Source organism: Penicillium solitum (genome assembly GCF_028829755.1).
Source record: "Penicillium solitum strain IBT 25940 chromosome Unknown utg000008l_segment0_segment0, whole genome shotgun sequence".
Taxonomy (NCBI): Eukaryota; Fungi; Ascomycota; class Eurotiomycetes; order Eurotiales; family Aspergillaceae; genus Penicillium; species Penicillium solitum.
Window position 1 is genome coordinate 3,966,805 of NW_027072127.1, and position 17,322 is coordinate 3,984,126.

Below are 17,322 nucleotides of genomic sequence, written 5' to 3' on the forward strand. Positions count from 1 at the left end.
GTAATGCAAGCCAAAAGATCAAGGGGTATCTTGCAAAACGCATGTTGACTCGTGGAATCGTGTCTTCGGAAGAAGCTTAGGCATACCAACTTGTGCCAGTCTCTTGCTCTTTCTCTTCGCGGTGGGGGATGATAGAGTTGTGAATTTTGAACACATCGATAATTTCGGACCACGTATCATAGTCCAAGCTAAAAACCGCCTGATGTTTCTGCACGCCCTTTTTCTGGGCTTCACTAGGGGCGAACGGCGCGGCGGCATCTGTTAAACCATTAGTGCTTTATCAACCAGTCATGTTGAAGAATACTCACGCAGGGTCGGCAAGTCGCGACTATCTGTTGATACACCCACTGTGCCGTCTCGGACGAGAAAACTCACGTAAAACAAGTTTTCCACGCTTTGCCCGAACGATTCCGGATTGATACAGAAGCGAAACAAGGGAATTCCACCGTCGTCCGCCACGCTGTGCTTATCCATGATCTGTTGCGCCTTCTCCGGGGTAAGATTTGCTTCGCCGCGAAGCTCTGTCTCGGCTGCTTTCTGACGATCATTCTGGTTATTGGCAAGCAGCTTGTTGATCTCGGAACAAATCTGGGTCAGATTCGTGCTGTCCTGCTGGCCAAGATCCTGCTGCGCCATTTCTCGGGGCGCCACGGCTTGCGTCGGATCGATACGCTCCGCTGCTCTTCGCTGTGTCAGTTGCCGCGTACGCTTCTGTACTGACAGCGGTCCCAGCAACCATCCAGACACAGCCGGACGAGAATTGTTGGGGAAGCACGCCGATCGGCCAAGCGTGTCCCAGTTCATCGCATCGCCGTCATCTTCATCACTGGCATCGGGATCTCTTTGGCTTCTACCGGGGCGCGCTCGGCGTCCCTGTGTCCCATTTGCCGAAGCCGTCGCATTGTTCGGGCCGCGACGCATGAACGATACACACTTGGAGACAAACTCGTCTACATCGATACCGGCAGAGGTGTCACCGAGGGCGAGCTGGGTGGCTTTCTTGTGCGTTAGGTCGGCGGTGTTGACTAGGATGCGCGAATCGAGGGTAGCATCGGCAGTCTGCTTCACTTTGGCGTAGAATTGATTTGCTTGTTCGACAATGTTGAGGATACCATCATTTCCAGGCTGCATGAGCTCGCCGCGCGTGTCTTTGTGAAAACTGTTAGAGCACGATCATTCGAGCCTCAAGTCCAGACAAAGCAACCTACCATTCAGTTCCCTACCCAGATCACGAAGTCCTCTCCGAACACTTCTCCGTTCTTCGGGATCCTGATCGGGGTCATAGTATCGTGTGTCGCTGCTGGTTCGTTGAGATGATGCTTGCGACTGCGCAGATCGGGCGGACTGAGCAGACCGAGAAGATTGGGCGGATTGGGCAGGCTGGGCATTCAAGGGGCGGTCGGCTAGTCGCTGTCGTTTACTCTGTGAACGCGGTGCCATCACAGCGGTACTTCTTTTATTGATACCTTGATGGCGATTTTCTTTATCAGAAGTAAATGCGTCTGGCGATAATGTAGATGGTGCGGGTCGGGGACCTGGGGTGTTTGCTTCGTCCAGGTGCGTGTGAATGAGACGTGCCATCCTCGATCAACACTTGTTAGTGCGATATGAGATGCAGGTTGTAACAAAGAAATTTTAACAAAGAAAAAAGGGACAACTAATCGCTTACGACTACACACAGTAGCCAAATTTAGACAAAGAGTATACCTCGAAATACACCAGTCCTTGAAAAAAAATATGTGTGGCTACATTTAATGATCGCGAACGCTTTGTCGCGTCGTCGCGTGTACTTTGCACGTGACCTCCCCGCGTCAGTTGCTTATCGGCCATGACGCAGCGACCTGTTGCTCTCTCCAGACGGGGAACAGAGATGGAAGCCTTCACCTTTGCCGTGACCACTCAGGTGGACATACCTATACGCATCAAGATGTATGTTCTCCACTTCTGACAATCCAAGTTTTTCTCTCATTGACGCATTCATAGTGGCTCGTTAGAGGGAAAGCAGAAGCCGATCCCATGCACGGTGCTTGATGAAAACGCCGAGCTACGGCATATTGGCTCTGTCCAAGACCCTACCTCCGATCTCTATGTGACCGCTCAGATATGGTCGGAGTCAAAGTCATTGGGCGTGCCGATGAAGACCAAATACAAGGCTTTCAAAACCACTCGAGTATGGAATGAATGGCTGGAGATGCCAATGTCTATCAAGGACGCCGAGCGTAATGTTCAGCTGGCAATCACCATCGTTGATATTTCTTCACTCGCTCCCGATAGGATTACGCACATCCCATTCGGTGGAACTACAATCACCTTGTTTGACGAAGACGGAAGATTGAAGATGGGCAGACAAAAGTGCAGGGTTTATTTACACAAGGATGCAGACGGCTCTGCTACAACCTGTACTCCATCTGTTTTGCCACCTAAGCGTCGTAAACCGAATACTCGGGATCCTTCACATCAGTCACCCGAAGAGGCGGAACTGGAACGGGTCGAAGTCTTGATCAAGAAGCACGAAATGGGCGAGATCCCACGTGTTGACTGGATGGATCAATTGCTCTTTCGCGAGCTAGAGAAACTGAAGACAACTGCAGATGAAGCGGCTCAAAAGCGCGCCCTTGAACTTGACGCAGCCTTGCAAAAAGATCCGAAACACGGCAAAGATCAGGACGATAGCTCTGATGAGGAGAACCTCGAAGATGAGTATTTCAACCTTTATGTTGAATTCCCACGATTTGACCATCCCATTGTGTGGGCCGATCACGAGTATCCTCCTCCACCCATTTCCTCTTGGTCTCAAAATGCACCTCCCCACCCCAATGCTACTCTTAAGCCTGTTCCGGAGGTACAATTTGGCCCTGGAATTTCACACGCCGATCCCCATAATATCATTCAAATCTACGATCCAGAGGTTGGCCAAATTGGAAACCCGTGCGAGGACAAGCACCGGCGTTTGATCCGAAGCCATCGAACCGGCATCATGGATCGTGACCTGAAGCCCAACCCGAAGATCAGGGATGATCTCAATATGATTATTTCCTACGAACCGACGCAAGACCTCACTGCTGAAGAGAAGGATCTTGTGTGGCGCTTCAGGTATCATCTCACAAGGGAGAAGAAGGCATTGACAAAATTCGTCAAATCAGTCAACTGGCGGGATGTTGGAGAATCGCGGCAAGCTGTTGAAATGTTCCCTAAATGGACTGAGATTGACGTCGATGATGCTCTGGAGATTCTGGGTCCTACCTTTGATAATCCTGCTGTCCGTTCATATGCCGTGGAAACACTTCGGAAGGCAGACGACGAGGAGTTGCTTCTATATCTTCTTCAATTGGTGCAGGCTCTGAAATATGATGCAACTCCGGATAACCAACCTGATGCGGCTCCGCAGGAGTCCTCGCTTGCACATTTCTTGATTTCACGTGCGGCTAATAACTTCAAACTTGGCAACTACCTACACTGGTATCTCATGGTCGAATTCGATGATGCCGATGCAATTCAGCGACGGCTATTTGCGCGGGTTGAATACTACTTCATGATTGAACTGGAGAAGCTTCATCCCGAGCATAGAAAAACACTATTGCACCAAGGTGAAATGGTGGCTGTGCTCTCCAAAATAGCCAAGGACGTACGCTTCGCGCGCGAAAACAGAGTTGGCAAGATTGAGATGCTGAAAAAGTATCTCCGTGACCCTGATAACGACCTGATAAACATAGATCCACCGCTGCCCTTGCCTTTAAACCCCGATGTTTCAGTCGTTGGACTATATCCCGAGGAATCGAACGTCTTCAAGTCAACTCTTTCCCCCTTGCTTATCACATTCAAGACTTCTGAAGGTCGTCGCTATCCGATGCTGTTCAAAGTCGGTGACGATCTTCGCCAAGATCAATTGGTTATCCAGATCATCATCTTGATGGATCGCCTTTTGCAGAAGGAAAACCTCGATCTAAAACTGACTCCTTATCGAATTCTTGCCACCAGCGCAACGGCCGGCGCTGTGCAATTCATCCCTTCAATTTCTCTCTCCGCGGCGTCAGCCAAGTACAAATCCATCCTCGCTTATCTACAAGCCAACAACCCAGATGACAATGAGCCTCTCGGCGTCCGTAAAGAAACAATGGATACATACATCAAATCATGTGCAGGATATTGCGTCATCACCTACCTCCTCGGCGTTGGCGACCGGCATCTTGAAAATCTGCTTCTAGCGCCAGATGGCCACTTCTTCCACGCCGACTTCGGTTTCATCCTCGGTCGTGATCCGAAGCCTTTTGCACCCATGATGAAACTTTGCAAGGAAATGGTCGAAGGCATGGGCGGCACAACTTCGCCCCACTATCTGCAATTCAAGCAATACTGCTACACTGCTTACACCACGCTGCGCAAATCCGCGAATCTGATTCTTAACCTCTTCAGTTTGATGGTGGATGCGAATATCCCTGATATTCGAGTGGAGCCTGACAAAGCCGTCTTGAAAGTGAAGGAGCGCTTCCATCTTGAAATGACCGAGGAAGAAGCCATCCGTCACTTTGAACAGCTCATCGCAGACAGTGTCAATGCTATCTTCGGTGTTGTGATTGATCGCTTGCATGATTTCGTGCAGGGCTGGCGGGCATAAGGTCTCTTCATTTTGAGTTTTGTGCTTTCTGGGATGTGTATTTCAAACTCGGAAGGAATTTCCATGCTGAATTTGCATACACTTTATTTATCTTTTTTTGGTTCCAGATCGCAGACATTCGGGCGTTTTGGAAATGATGCTACGGATGGGAGTTTCGCTTCTGTTTCATGAAGGTCGGCGCAATATGATGGGTTTATAAAAATCAGGATACCCAACCTATATTATTTCGTCTGCATAGCAATGATTTCTTGACGCTTCGGTGCAACATAGGTGCCCACCTGAGTAGGCTCTTATTTACTGCATAATATAGATCTAACCAGGCCAAGCCTCCGGTGAACCACAGGGTGATTGACGTCTAGAGCAGATAGAATTTTCTAGTATGTCTCCACTCCCATATGGAATACCAGTCCTATAACCTGCATCTGCATATGGTAAAGGGGAAGTTACTCACAAACATTACGTTTTACAGGAATCGCCGCACTCCGGTACCGGAGGAAGTAAATTCTTGTAGCAATTCGCAGTTCCCCCAATATTGGACTCTAAAGACCAATCTGTGGCAAGATAGCGCGGGTGAGAGGGCTTTCTACTGGTTTTGTAGGTCGACAACCATGTGTGGTGAACTCGAAGTGCGGTTGATGTCTTACAAGTGATCATCCCCATATTAACGACACACGATGTACGGTATAGTGGGTAATAATGATTCTTTTCCATCTCCCCACATTTAGTTGTTGGAGCAAGTTGTAATAACCTGTCTCATAAGCCACAAGTAACGTTCAAGATGCCTCTTTAAAGAAACAGATCATTAATATCCCATGATCGAGCCAAACATTCAATAGATCGAGCTTAACATTGACACCGATGTAGTCTTTTCAAGCAATACGATTGAGTTCCTGCTTCTCGTGGCACTACCCGAGCCAAGTTGATTTTTATCCAATCGTAAGTCTCAGATGGTCGGAAATAATACGTATTGTGCATGTCCAGGTGGATCATTGCCGAGCCCTGCAGACCGGGAGATCCTTTCGCTGGCGAGCTCGGCAGTTGTCACGGCACCCGCGGGCTTCGCCGTATATGGCAGTCAAACCCCGTTAAACTCGAACTCGCCTTGCTGTAAATCTCGATCACTTTCGGGGTTTCAACATGCTGAAAATGAGATAATATCATGAAAGATTGGCACATTCCATGCCAAGACTCTCACCACTTTAGAAACCCGATTCGCTCTGCCACGATCGTTCGATTTTAACGGGGTGTTTGACTTAGCTTACTAGGGACAATTCGGGATCAAACCTTGCATTCCCGCGTTTTGGGTCCACAGTGAGTAATACCAATACTAGTCCATTCACTGCCTCCATGTTCAGGCTGCCCACATGACTGGGAAAATAGATTTCCCATGTAAAATGGGGGAACGGCTACCCTAATTGGTAGATATAACGCATCGGATGCAGCGTTTTGATTATTAATAAGTTCAATGCTGATTGAACATTAAGATATTTTGTACAAGTACCGTATTTTATGTACGGAGGATCCCCACTAAATGCGGCATTTGATCCCAAGTTGTCCTGGCAGTGTCCTTTCCCGCACGCTCTACGTAGCGCAGAGGAAAAACTTCCTTACTTTTGCACTGACGGATAATGCCTGGGCCGAGTACTCTTTCGAAAACTGTGGGTGAATAGTAGGGCCAGGGCCCTAGGCGGAAGAATCGGCAAGACCTCCAACCTTCGTAACCATTTACATGTATCACCCACGCCTCGGACTATATATATACAGATTCCTATCTTCGTTGCCATTTCTGTGTTCACCGGTCATATTGTTTCTGCCCTTTTGACCGAACGGCTTCTCACTAAACACAAAATTGGCGTTCTTAAGACTCTTGATGGGGCATGTTATTGACACTACCGAGGTCCAAAGAACCAAAGCGGCATCAAACCATCACATCGAGCCAAGCACGCAGGACAACACTGGCTCATCAGTACTCTCCCAGCTCAGCAATGACTACTCTTCGCTCCCATCAAATACTCCCGGGCCATGCCTATCGTGCAGACAGGGACACCCGTCTTCTCCTGTCGACGTTCAGAAATTTGCCAACCCTGCTCCCCTAGGTCTATGTGCATTTGCACTCACGTGTTTTATCTCGAGTTGTATTAGCCTCAATGTGAGAGGTGTACAAGCAGCAGGGGTCAGTGTTTCCTTAGCTTTGAACTATGGCGGCATAGCGCAGGTGTTGGCTGGCATGTGGTACGTTTCTATTCATCCTATATATTAGATAGCCCCTTGAGACCCTGTCCCGTTTCGTGTGTTATCCAGGGCTAATAAGAATAGGGAAATGGCGATTGGAAATACTTTTGGCGCGACATCTTTCTGTTCTTACGGTGCCTATTGGATCACATTTTCTCTAATCTCGACTTTTGATACCCCCAATGCTACGAAAGATATACCAGATCCAGTCTGCCAGAACGAAACTTTGATGGGGCTGTTCATGCTGGTAAGCCACTCACATAGAATCTAGAATCCAGACATGATCACATTGTGGGGATATAGACTGAAACTATTCATACAGGCCTGGTTTATTTTCACTACACTGATGCTCTTATGCACGCTCAAATCTAGTCTTGCGATGTTCTCTTTGTTCTTTTTCCTGGATATGAATTATCTCCTACTCGGCGTTGCGCACATTCAATGCAGCTCCTATGGCGGGATCCCCATTGCAGTTCAGAAGGCAGGTGGAGCTTTTGGCATTCTGGCAGCATTTTCGGCATGGTATAATGCATTCGCTGGTATTTATAATCTCAATAATGGGTTTTTCATAGTTCCCCTTGGTCACTTCCCTTGGTCTCCGGCTGTTCACATTTATCGGGCTAAGGCTAAAGAGGTGTGACCTCGGATTAATAACAGCAAAAGAATAACAAATGGTTTTTTCATGGTACGATTGTCCGTCTTTCATAGGGGTATGAGGAATTACGAAGTGAAATCTTCTTGATCTTGACTGCGCTTGATCCTGTTTCTCTATAGATGAAAAGTATATTCTAAAAACCATACTTGAAACTTTGGACCTCAAAGTAATAGCTGTCAATTTTTGGGCTTAGCGTGGTTCGTCTAGTCCACAACTGGAATTTTTATTTTCGAGCTCGGGAGTTGATATAGAGCCTTAAAGTTGGTGGAACGGTTTGTTAAAATAAGGTTTAACACAAGGTTGGAACCATGGATGGCTCCTATGCTTATTCCCAACTTCATAAGACGTCCACAGGACGCCTAAAGCTATAGCATGTATCTTTAGCATATTTTACTCACACCCCTGATGTACCGATAGAAGCACCATGCTTTAGAAAGTGACCAGGCATTTGAACCCTGCTAATGACTCTGTTCTTACTGCAATCAAGACAGTGGAGCTGTCTCCTTTTGTTTAGCGCATCTCCACCCCCTACGACGGATCCCAGAATCGTGAAGATATAAATCCCTTTTGTTTCTCCTCTGGATGGGCGAGTAGAGAATTGTCATACAAAGACCCCAGGAAATAAATTCGAAATTCCGAGACCGCGCAAAAAGCCAGTTTTCTGTCAAAATTAATAGCCGAAATCAATTAAGGGTGTTTAGACAGGTTGGCTAGGAGATTATTTACCCAGACATCATATGTCATAATATGCCTTATCAACTCCGTATTAGGGGGTGAATTTCTTACTTCATTATTGTACTCCGTATCGAACTACGTATTATACCCGATGGAGCCCGGTCACACGATAAATTAAAAATTATAAAAATTAAAATTAAAATTAAATATTAAAATATTAAAAATAAAATGTTGGGAGGGACCCGTTTCACGTTCCTGCATCTGATTTTCCCTTTTTTTCCCCCCCTCCACTTATCCACAATGGCTGCCCGGGGATTTAGTTCCTACAATTTAGCTTTAGAGTGGGGACCTTCTACGGCTACTTGATACACAATAATAGCGGAGAATTTAGAAAGGTTTCTATACTATGTACCACATTTCCTTCCTTGCTACCTGACACACTGATATCTCCCCCAAGATATCTATGTCGGCAAATAATCAACAAGAAATGAGGGGCTAATAAAGTGCAAAGATATTTATGGATAGTTTTCGATGTGCCAGAGCTCCTTAATCAATAGGCGTGGAGAGTACATAGTCGAAGAACTGAACCATACCCCGGAAATACTGGCATTGTTTTTTATGTAATTTTGATACAAAAGATACCTGTATGAGTTACTGGGATGGGACCGCATAGGGTGCTGGTAGGCGATAGGGCGTTGGGGTGATCTGCCGGGATACGCGGCAGAAGGAAAACTCGAGTACTACATATTGGACTAAGGAACAAAAAACAGGTAAAAAAACGAATGAAGTCGTAACAAAAAAAAAACAACCGAGATACGTCGAATGGGGCTAGAGAGGAGACGGGGAGAAGTGAAGAGCAGGGTAAGAAAATAAAAGAGTGGGCAAGCATAAATAAAAGAATTCCGTACGGAGTACGGCCAAGATGGACTGGAAGGGATCTTCGGGATTCGAATGCATTGCATTTGATTTAGAGATTTAATAATTTAAATGAAATGGTTCAATGTTTTAAACGATTTATTTTTATTATTTGTTTAGTAATTTGGTAATTTAGCGATTTACTATTTACAGGACACAAGCTTGGTCAGTTCGTGCGATTCCTTTTACCGTTTTAGGGGCTTGTTAGATAGGGGTAAGCTTGGCGTCTAAACAAGCTGTCGAAACTGGATTGGACGGTATACTGTATAGACAACCAACAATCTTTCGGTGTAATCTAAGACGCGGCCACCAATACGACAGGCTATGCCAGCCCGGGCCATCCCATCCCATCCCATAAAGTCTTAAACCCGGTTCCCTGTCTGCTCCACAACGACGAACTGAACCTAGCGCGTGGGTGGCCTGAACCTTGAAATTTTATGCATGGGTGTATCAGTGTGTAGTTTCCTCCTCCGTAGTGACAACTAATATATGAAACTCTTCCACCCCCTTCTCCACTACATAGCATCTGGTAAATGTTTCTGCCTAGTCCACACGACACCTATCTGAGAACCCTTCTATACGTCTTTGCAGTACGATGCTCACATATAGAGATGGAGACAACTTTCAAGTTGATAGGGGGGAACATATCGATGTTGAACTATGCACGTACATGCAGCTAGTGATGTAATTTACCAAGACAAGGCCTAGACACACTAAATATACCGAATACATCCAAGTTCCTTCCAGGGATATAGCGCGGAGGATAAATGCTCAGCCACACATTGGCCACAATCCGCAGCAACCCCTTTCACGATGCGGGTGATGACCGAGCCTCGAGGGATTATATGCCCTTGTGCGATTTTTTACTTACATTGGGGCCCCGCCGTTCTCCCGTGACTCCTTCTAGCGAAGGAGGTAAAAGTTCCCTTAGGGCGCACGTAGTGGACGTTCTTCACGGGTAGCCATCGGACAGAGGTTTTTTTCTCTCCACCTCATCTCCCCAGGGCTATATCTTCTATTCATATATTCTGTCCGATGGTTGTTGTTGCTTTCGCCTCCGGGTAAATACAACATACACTGAATCAATACCTGACTACTCCGGGGAAGAAGACCTAAGAGACTTCACACGAGGTACCAAAAATTGTAGATCAAAATTGACATATGGAATCCACTATGTTCTTGCACCCAACCACATTGTCTTTATCTTTTGAGGATATTACCTTCAACCCAGAGTGGTCTTCATTGGCCAGGTTTGGTGGAGCCCGTATACGCAATTCAAAATAAAAATGAGAAAATGAGAAAATGAGAAAAGCACGAAAAATAAAATAAACCGGGGGTGGAGGGTGGAGCTTATGCAGAGTACTGGTGGATATGTAGTCATAAAAAGTGTACTCCATCAATTGTTGTTTGGCTCCATCATTTACCTTGTGGCCTTAGTGGGGTGGGTCAGGGTCCGAGGCTGAGTATTGGCTGTAATGGCTGTAATGGCTGTAATGGTTTGGGCTTTCCCACTGAAATTGCATAAATCCAAGAACTTTCCTTGGTGTTACAACCTTTTACAGCGATTTTTCCGCTGGGATTTTGTCTCCTGATTGGTTATTTCGATTTTCCGTATTTTTCTAATTCCCTTGTCATTGTAGTACATGTAATCTAGACTTAACTAACTACCCGACAGACTGGGTCCCGGCGGGCGATCATTCCTCGGGGCGATCCTGATCTATGCCAATCGAGAACGCATTGAATCCACTATTCGTTGTATCTTTTGTTCAGATTTTACCAACGCCGTTACCCCGTTCTTGTATGATAGAATTACAGTCTAAGTCTGTCATAATCACCTTGGTGACATACACCCGTGCCCTGTGCGGATCTATCCTGTCACCTTCTGCACTGTTTGTCTTCATATCCGAATAAAACCTAGGTTGGCCATAAATATTCCAGCTTCCCCCCCCCCTCTTCCCCAGAATGAAAATACTCAAACCCAATCCATGCTCCTTTAATCGAAAGCTTTCCCCTTGCCCATCTTTACTTCCATCTTTACTTCTGTCTTTACTTCTATCTCTCCTGCCGTTGATAGTCAATCATGGCGCGGGCGCTAGAAGACATCAACCTGGATGATCCAACCCTGGGTTATCTCCTCGAGTTTGATTTGACTACTTTTGGTTCCATTCATCTCCAACCATTCTATGCTCGTCGGTCACCCGCTGTGGCAGATACATCAATGTCTCATGCATACCAACCTAGATACATTCCGCATGAGGAATCATTTACGCCGCTTGGTGGAAATTTCGCGCCTACAGCTCCGCCGACCCATCGCCGCCCGAATCAGAGCATACAGTATCATACTGTCAGTGGCAATGACCCCCGGGCCCTAGCTATACCTTTTCACGGTTCTGCGGAATATTTCAGTCGTATCGCCCCTCTCATGGCTTCTCCATTGCCATATCCCCAACAAAACCAGAACACCGCGCAGTATTTCACTGTCAACAGCAACGATCCCCAGGCCCCAGCTACAGCGTTTGATAACCCCCGGGATAGCATCACTTGTACCGCCTCTCCCGTGTCTTCTCATCTTGGACAGGTACAACCTCAGCAGGGGCCTTCCCGCTCCGAAGTCATTGCTCCAAAAGCCACAAGCAATAGTTCTACCAACGGCAAAGCACCCCGTAGTCCTAACCACGGACATGAACAAGCGTGAGCCATCCACCCCCAGTCTAACGCGAAAGGAGAGTGGGCGGCTTACTGACAAGTATTCAACTGTTCCAGTAACCCGGACAACAATATTCGATGTGACTGGCCGGGCTGCTCGTATCATGGTACCTTCACGAAGAGGGGATCTCTGAAGCGCCATCGCGATGAGCAGCATACTGCCCCCCGCTCATTCCCTTGCCCATTATGTGAAAATTCCTATTCCCGAAAGTCGCATCTGAACGACCACCAGCTGAAGGCCCACGGAATACGGGCTTAGGTTCAATGAATGGGTTTGAGATTTGGAATTTGGAATTTGGAGCATTGAGGTCTATGTTAGAGATAAAACTTATGTTTACATGAACGGGCGCTACAATTGGGTTTTGTCTACGGAAACGGCGCGGCGATAGGGCTGGGAATTATTTTTTCCAGCAGGAGCATGGGATGTTTGGATGTTTGGATATATGGGTTCATGGGATATATGTGATACATAAGAAGATGTACGGGTGATGCATGCCACATACCTTAAACTGGTTAAGCCCTACCCCATGGTTCGAGGTTGTGTGACACCTCATCTTGTTGAAATGGAGAACTAGTTATATGTTCTATCGTATGTACTTCTATAAAAGCTCTTTGGCGCGGTATTCGAGAGAAATACACCCGCTACCGCGCGCATGTTTCACAGGATTAATTATACCGGTAACACATAGATTCGAAAGGCACGGTATGTGCATAGCCTAATACTATCGCGGAGTAGTGAAAGTACAGCGAGGCAACGGCGAGGCAACAAGGATATCTTAGGGACAGGGAGGCGAAATGCCTGCTGGTGGTGGAGTTCCTTGATTCTGATTCAGGCGGGGGAACAAATACAAGGTTGAACGTATCATCAAATATTATAGGCTAGACTTTGTGGGCCTACTAGAAGTACCTTTTATACAAGAATCCAGTACAAAACATACCTAACTTGATCACTCTAGGAGTGGATAACAGCGCCTCCGGGGATTCGTTAGCGGTGCATCGGGAGAGACGGTGGATCAAAAGAATAGAATAAAAAGAATAAAAAGAGTGAAAAAAGTGAACAAAAGTGAAAAAAAAAGAGTTAAAAAAAGATTAAAAAAGAATACACTTGGCGGGACAACAAGTACCGTACCTAGCAGAAGAGGTCCGAGTCCACGGATAGACCTCTAGGGGCCCCGACTTTTTATTCGCTTGAAAATGACATCCGGCATGCGCAAGCTCTATCCCAACGCGTCTAGATTTCTAAATGGATCCGATAGGACAAGACCCCGGAGATTTTGACTGAATTACAGTTATTATAGTAGCTCAAAGGCAGTTCGATTGAAAATTTGAGGATCTCCAACTGGGGTTTCGGGACTTTCTTGGGTACATATCAACATAGTTTAGTGTGGAGAGAAAGCCCTGAATAAAGCACTGCGGGTGGTATCTTGGTAATACAGACATAAATCCAAGTATTCCAAGATTGGAAGTACCCTTGAGATGTGGAAATTGTCTGGTGATTTCACCCAATTTTCACCCACTCTGTAGAGTCGAGAACCGCCCAGGCGTTATGGTCCGAGTTTCAACCAACGTGTCAACGGGTTCCTGCGTCCGAACTTATGTGTATATTATTATTGTATAGGGTTTAATATCTGAAACCCTCATTTCCTACACCGCTAGGCTTTGGTGGGTCATTGGCGGCTGAAATCTCCCGGAGGTAGATCCCCCGTCGCGCTAAAGCATCGGGATATAAACGGAAGATTGAGCTATTGATCTTTGTTAAGCGGATAGCCCCTTGGAATAATGCCTTTGATTTCGTTCCCGTAATATTTATCTGTTGAGGATAGTATGTATTTTTAGCAGCCTTCGCTAATTGGGTCCAAATATGCAAGAAAAAAGCAGGAACAATCCAAAAGGGAAATGGATGATGGTCCCGAAGATATATATTTTTTATAAAAAATAATCAAAATCAACAAAATCTATCCCCGTTCCTAACTCCGATTTCTTTTCTTTGCGCTACCTATGCATAGTACACCCGCGTTGTGGTGATCGCTTTATGTAAAGTGTTAATGGGGTAATAGTAGAAGGTTATCAGATGTGAAGTCTAGTTCCTATTACCTTCAGAGTAATATTCCGTATCCCTGACTCGTTGTACCATATGTGTATGAAGGTGTTAAGTTTATCCACTATCTCGTTCTCTCGGTTTTCGAATCGCATGCATATCACAAGAAGATGAACTGGATTCGCACGTTCTCATGGCCCCCAACAGCCACGCTGCACCTTCTGAGCTAGACTTTGGAGGGGGAAAAAAATCGAAAAAAAAAAATAAAATTACGAAAAAATGGCCAAAAGGAGAAGAAATTGACATTGAGGAAGCTAGTGTCAAACCTGTCCCTGCTCCTGCCCTTAGCGACGACGGCGCACACTTGCGGCTCCCCCGGGGGGCGAATGATTCGTGTGCCTCTAATAAATCAGCCATGGACACCTCTTCCGATATGTAATGTCGATCTGTTTTTTATTTCACCTCTTTTTTTCTGTTGATATTTGGGTGAAATTCTGAACTACTTTGACTAAAATAAATACCCAAGTATTTCTCTTCCCCATGATGTTACAGAAATCTAACCTATATTCCTTCCTTTCCTTAGTCTTTACTTGCCTCTATCCTTCGATTGAGAGTTGAACATGCCGTGGTCGCCACATAATATGGATCCTTATACGTTTGGATTTGTTCCCCAACAGGGAGAGAGCACTCCCGGTTCCATTTATCCCCAACCAGCGCTTGTTCGTCCTGGTGATGCTTCCACGTGGAGTTCTTCTCCCTGGGTGTGTTACTACCCGGATTATGTGAATAGAAACAATGCACAGTACCTTGTTGTCAACAACGGCACCAACGACGCTCAGACGGTACCCGCGGCATCTTTCGGCCCTGCGAACCATACCACGAACACCACCCCTCTCCTGGCTCCTTTCATTCAGGAACCAAATTGGCAGGAGCCTCTTGAACCCGAAGTCATAGGCAATGGCGTCAACAGCGACGAAAACTCTGATGTTGACCATCAGGGGCGTGAACAAGAGTGAGTTATCAATCTCGCAGTCTCGTGCGAGGAAAGAGAGTCACTAGTTTACTAATAATATCCAACTATTTTAGTACTCAAGACACCGTTATTCAATGTACTCGGTCCGGCTGCACATCTACCTTCACGGTCAAAGGATCCCTGACTCGCCATCTTAATGAAAAGCACCACCCGGGTGCTTTCCCCTGCAAAATTTGCAAAAGGCGGTTGAAACGAAAGGTCAACCTGAAGAACCACATGCTCAGCATCCATGGGATGCAAGTTGAGGCTTGAGGTTTTGAGACAATTATACTACGGTGGTTGGTATCGAAACACGGTTTCTATTTACCGGCGTCTATGGTTGCAGAGGTTTATAGAAACATCATTGCAGAGGGGTGGGATTATGGGATTATGGGATTATGGGATTATGGGATTATGGGATAATGTACAACAGATAATGTTTGGGTAATATGTAATATTTAATGGATATCTATAAGGTTCTGCTTAATTTCCATACCCCGTAGAAAACAGACAAAAGTCATCTGACAAAAACCTGAGCTGGGGCTGCCAACATAGTCAATAGCACAGTAGCCAGATGATCCATCTACGCCAGGCGAGATGGGCAATTTGACTAGAGTCCGTTGAAGGAAGTCCCAAAAAGTGCCCACTTGGTGGAGCATTTAGAGAGATTTTTGAATGGATGTTGTTAAGCCCAAGATGAACCTAGCGCGCGCGGAGGAAGGGCTTCCTATATGGGGGTTCCCACCAAAGCCGAAGGCCAAGCGGACGGCGTTTCCAAGGCCAGCGAGAACGTCACCTTAATTATTCGTGGGTGATCTTCTAAAAGATAACAACCCAAATGAAATCATTTTCTCGCTAATCTTGTCCAGGGTACATTTATAGCTGCTAACTTAGGGCTTCTATGCGCCCTAAAGAGATAGATGCTATCTCAAGTCCCATGGGGTGGGTACTAAGCAACAGACTATTTACATTATGAAGTCACAATCTATCTGTCTGAAGAGGATTGTAAAGCCCTAGCCGTTATAGGTAAGTAATGTACGTTGTTGCAATCATATCAACATGATTCACGTCGACCGAATGTTCACCGCCCGCCCTACCGCCTTGGACATTTTGACGGGTTTTTTGTTGCCTTCCGCGGACCAGCTATTTTATTTCTTCGATCATCCAGTCCCTCCAGACCGATCGTCCACTGCTCAGATTAAAATGAATCGTATTTCACCGGACTGAACAACACTCTCCCTTCAACGAGCTTCAATGGCCCAGTTCGTTCCGCGCAATGCGTTCCCCCATTATGGGGCCATCCCAAGGTCCTATTTCTTAGGACACCACAGGGCTGGTCTGACCAAGATGAAGAGCATGCTCTCCACTATCGACTATGTTGTTGAGTGTCGTGACTACCGAGCCCCAGTGACCTCGATTAACCCGATGTTCGAGGAAGCTTTGGGCAAGATGCGCCGACTGGTCGTCTACACTAAAAGAGATCTGGGAAGCATTCCCAAATCATCTGCCCAGAAAATAGTGAGCATTTTTCTCTACCATGGAGTCAGATAGTAGGCCGTTGTTGGATATCAGCTAACACAGACGCAGACAGAACGCAAATTGCAAAGTTTTGATCCAAAGAGTGCCGTGTTCTTCACAAGCTCATCCTCCCGCCCAGATGTCAGCCAGATCATCAAACACCTTCGAACCGATGCCGAAGCTCCCGATAAGTTAGTAGGCTGTCGAGTGTTAGTTGTCGGAATGCCCAATGTTGGCAAGTCAACACTGATCAACAACCTACGCAACTCGGGAACGGGCAAAGCCAAGGCTTTGAAAACCGGACAGCAGCCCGGTATCACACGCAAGATAGCCACGCAGGTGAAAATCATTGACCGTGAAAACGGGTCACATGTCTACGTTTTGGACACGCCGGGAGTGTTCATGCCGTATGTCCCGGAGGCGGAGAATATGCTCAAGCTGGCTCTCTGTGGCTGTGTGAAGGACAATGTCATTTCAACCATCACCCTCGCGGACTATTTGTTGTATCATATAAACTTGAATGATCCGACTGTATACAAGCGCTGGTCGGAACCGACGAATGATGTGGTCCCGTTAATTGAAAGCTTTGCGCGCCAAACTGGTCTGCTTGCAAAAGGCGGAGTGCCAATGATGGATGGGGCGGCACTGCTTTTTATTCAGAAGTGGAGGCAAGGAGAGCTTGGTCGATTTTTGGTGGATGACCTAGAAGCAGAGCAGCAACGACGGGAAGATCCTACGCAAACACCACGCATGAGCATGACGCAGGCCTTGAGGGTGGAAAGGACGACTCGAAAGAACAAACCGGATGGAACTAGCAATCTGTAACATACTGTATATATAAGGAAAATCTGCCTTGGGAATATTGGTGGATATTTTGGAAATAATAATCAAGTGATGTCATTACGAACAAACGGAGCATGATGCTTGAAATGTGAAGATTTTGCGGAAGCACCTGT

At 46.4% G+C, this 17,322-nt stretch overlaps 6 protein-coding genes across 6 annotated transcripts; 5 read left to right on the plus strand and 1 right to left on the minus strand.

Moving 5' to 3' along the window:
* Nucleotides 1–76: 76 nt before the first annotated feature.
* On the minus strand, nt 77–1,581 carry N7455_010799 (uncharacterized protein; the record flags this gene model as incomplete). Its single annotated transcript, XM_040953116.2, has 3 exons — nt 77–258; nt 309–1,148; nt 1,209–1,581. The coding sequence occupies 3 exons, from the start codon at nt 1,579–1,581 to the stop codon at nt 77–79; spliced, it is 1,395 nt and encodes a 464-aa protein (XP_040816657.2).
* A 247-nt stretch (nt 1,582–1,828) lies between these two features.
* N7455_010800 (phosphatidylinositol 3-kinase VPS34) lies at nt 1,829–4,615 on the plus strand (the record flags this gene model as incomplete). The annotated part of the gene is made up of 2 exons (XM_040953000.2): nt 1,829–1,929; nt 1,984–4,615. 2 exons carry the CDS (start codon nt 1,829–1,831, stop codon nt 4,613–4,615), a joined length of 2,733 nt encoding a protein of 910 aa, XP_040816608.2.
* Nucleotides 4,616–6,425: 1,810 nt separating this feature from the next.
* N7455_010801 (acetate uptake transporter family protein) lies at nt 6,426–7,487 on the plus strand (the record flags this gene model as incomplete). The annotated part of the gene is made up of 3 exons (XM_065606523.1): nt 6,426–6,847; nt 6,932–7,094; nt 7,170–7,487. The coding sequence occupies exons 1-3, from the start codon at nt 6,486–6,488 to the stop codon at nt 7,485–7,487; spliced, it is 843 nt and encodes a 280-aa protein (XP_065460486.1). The 5' UTR covers nt 6,426–6,485.
* A 3,685-nt stretch (nt 7,488–11,172) lies between these two features.
* On the plus strand, nt 11,173–12,057 carry N7455_010802 (uncharacterized protein; the record flags this gene model as incomplete). Its single annotated transcript, XM_040953127.2, has 2 exons — nt 11,173–11,783; nt 11,856–12,057. The coding sequence occupies 2 exons, from the start codon at nt 11,173–11,175 to the stop codon at nt 12,055–12,057; spliced, it is 813 nt and encodes a 270-aa protein (XP_040816565.2).
* A 2,399-nt stretch (nt 12,058–14,456) lies between these two features.
* On the plus strand, nt 14,457–15,121 carry N7455_010803 (uncharacterized protein; the record flags this gene model as incomplete). Its single annotated transcript, XM_040952964.2, has 2 exons — nt 14,457–14,848; nt 14,923–15,121. The coding sequence occupies 2 exons, from the start codon at nt 14,457–14,459 to the stop codon at nt 15,119–15,121; spliced, it is 591 nt and encodes a 196-aa protein (XP_040816611.2).
* Nucleotides 15,122–16,102: 981 nt separating this feature from the next.
* N7455_010804 (putative GTPase MTG1) lies at nt 16,103–17,191 on the plus strand (the record flags this gene model as incomplete). Its single annotated transcript, XM_040953103.2, has 2 exons — nt 16,103–16,366; nt 16,436–17,191. 2 exons carry the CDS (start codon nt 16,103–16,105, stop codon nt 17,189–17,191), a joined length of 1,020 nt encoding a protein of 339 aa, XP_040816503.2.
* Between the last annotated feature and the right edge of the window lie 131 nt (nt 17,192–17,322).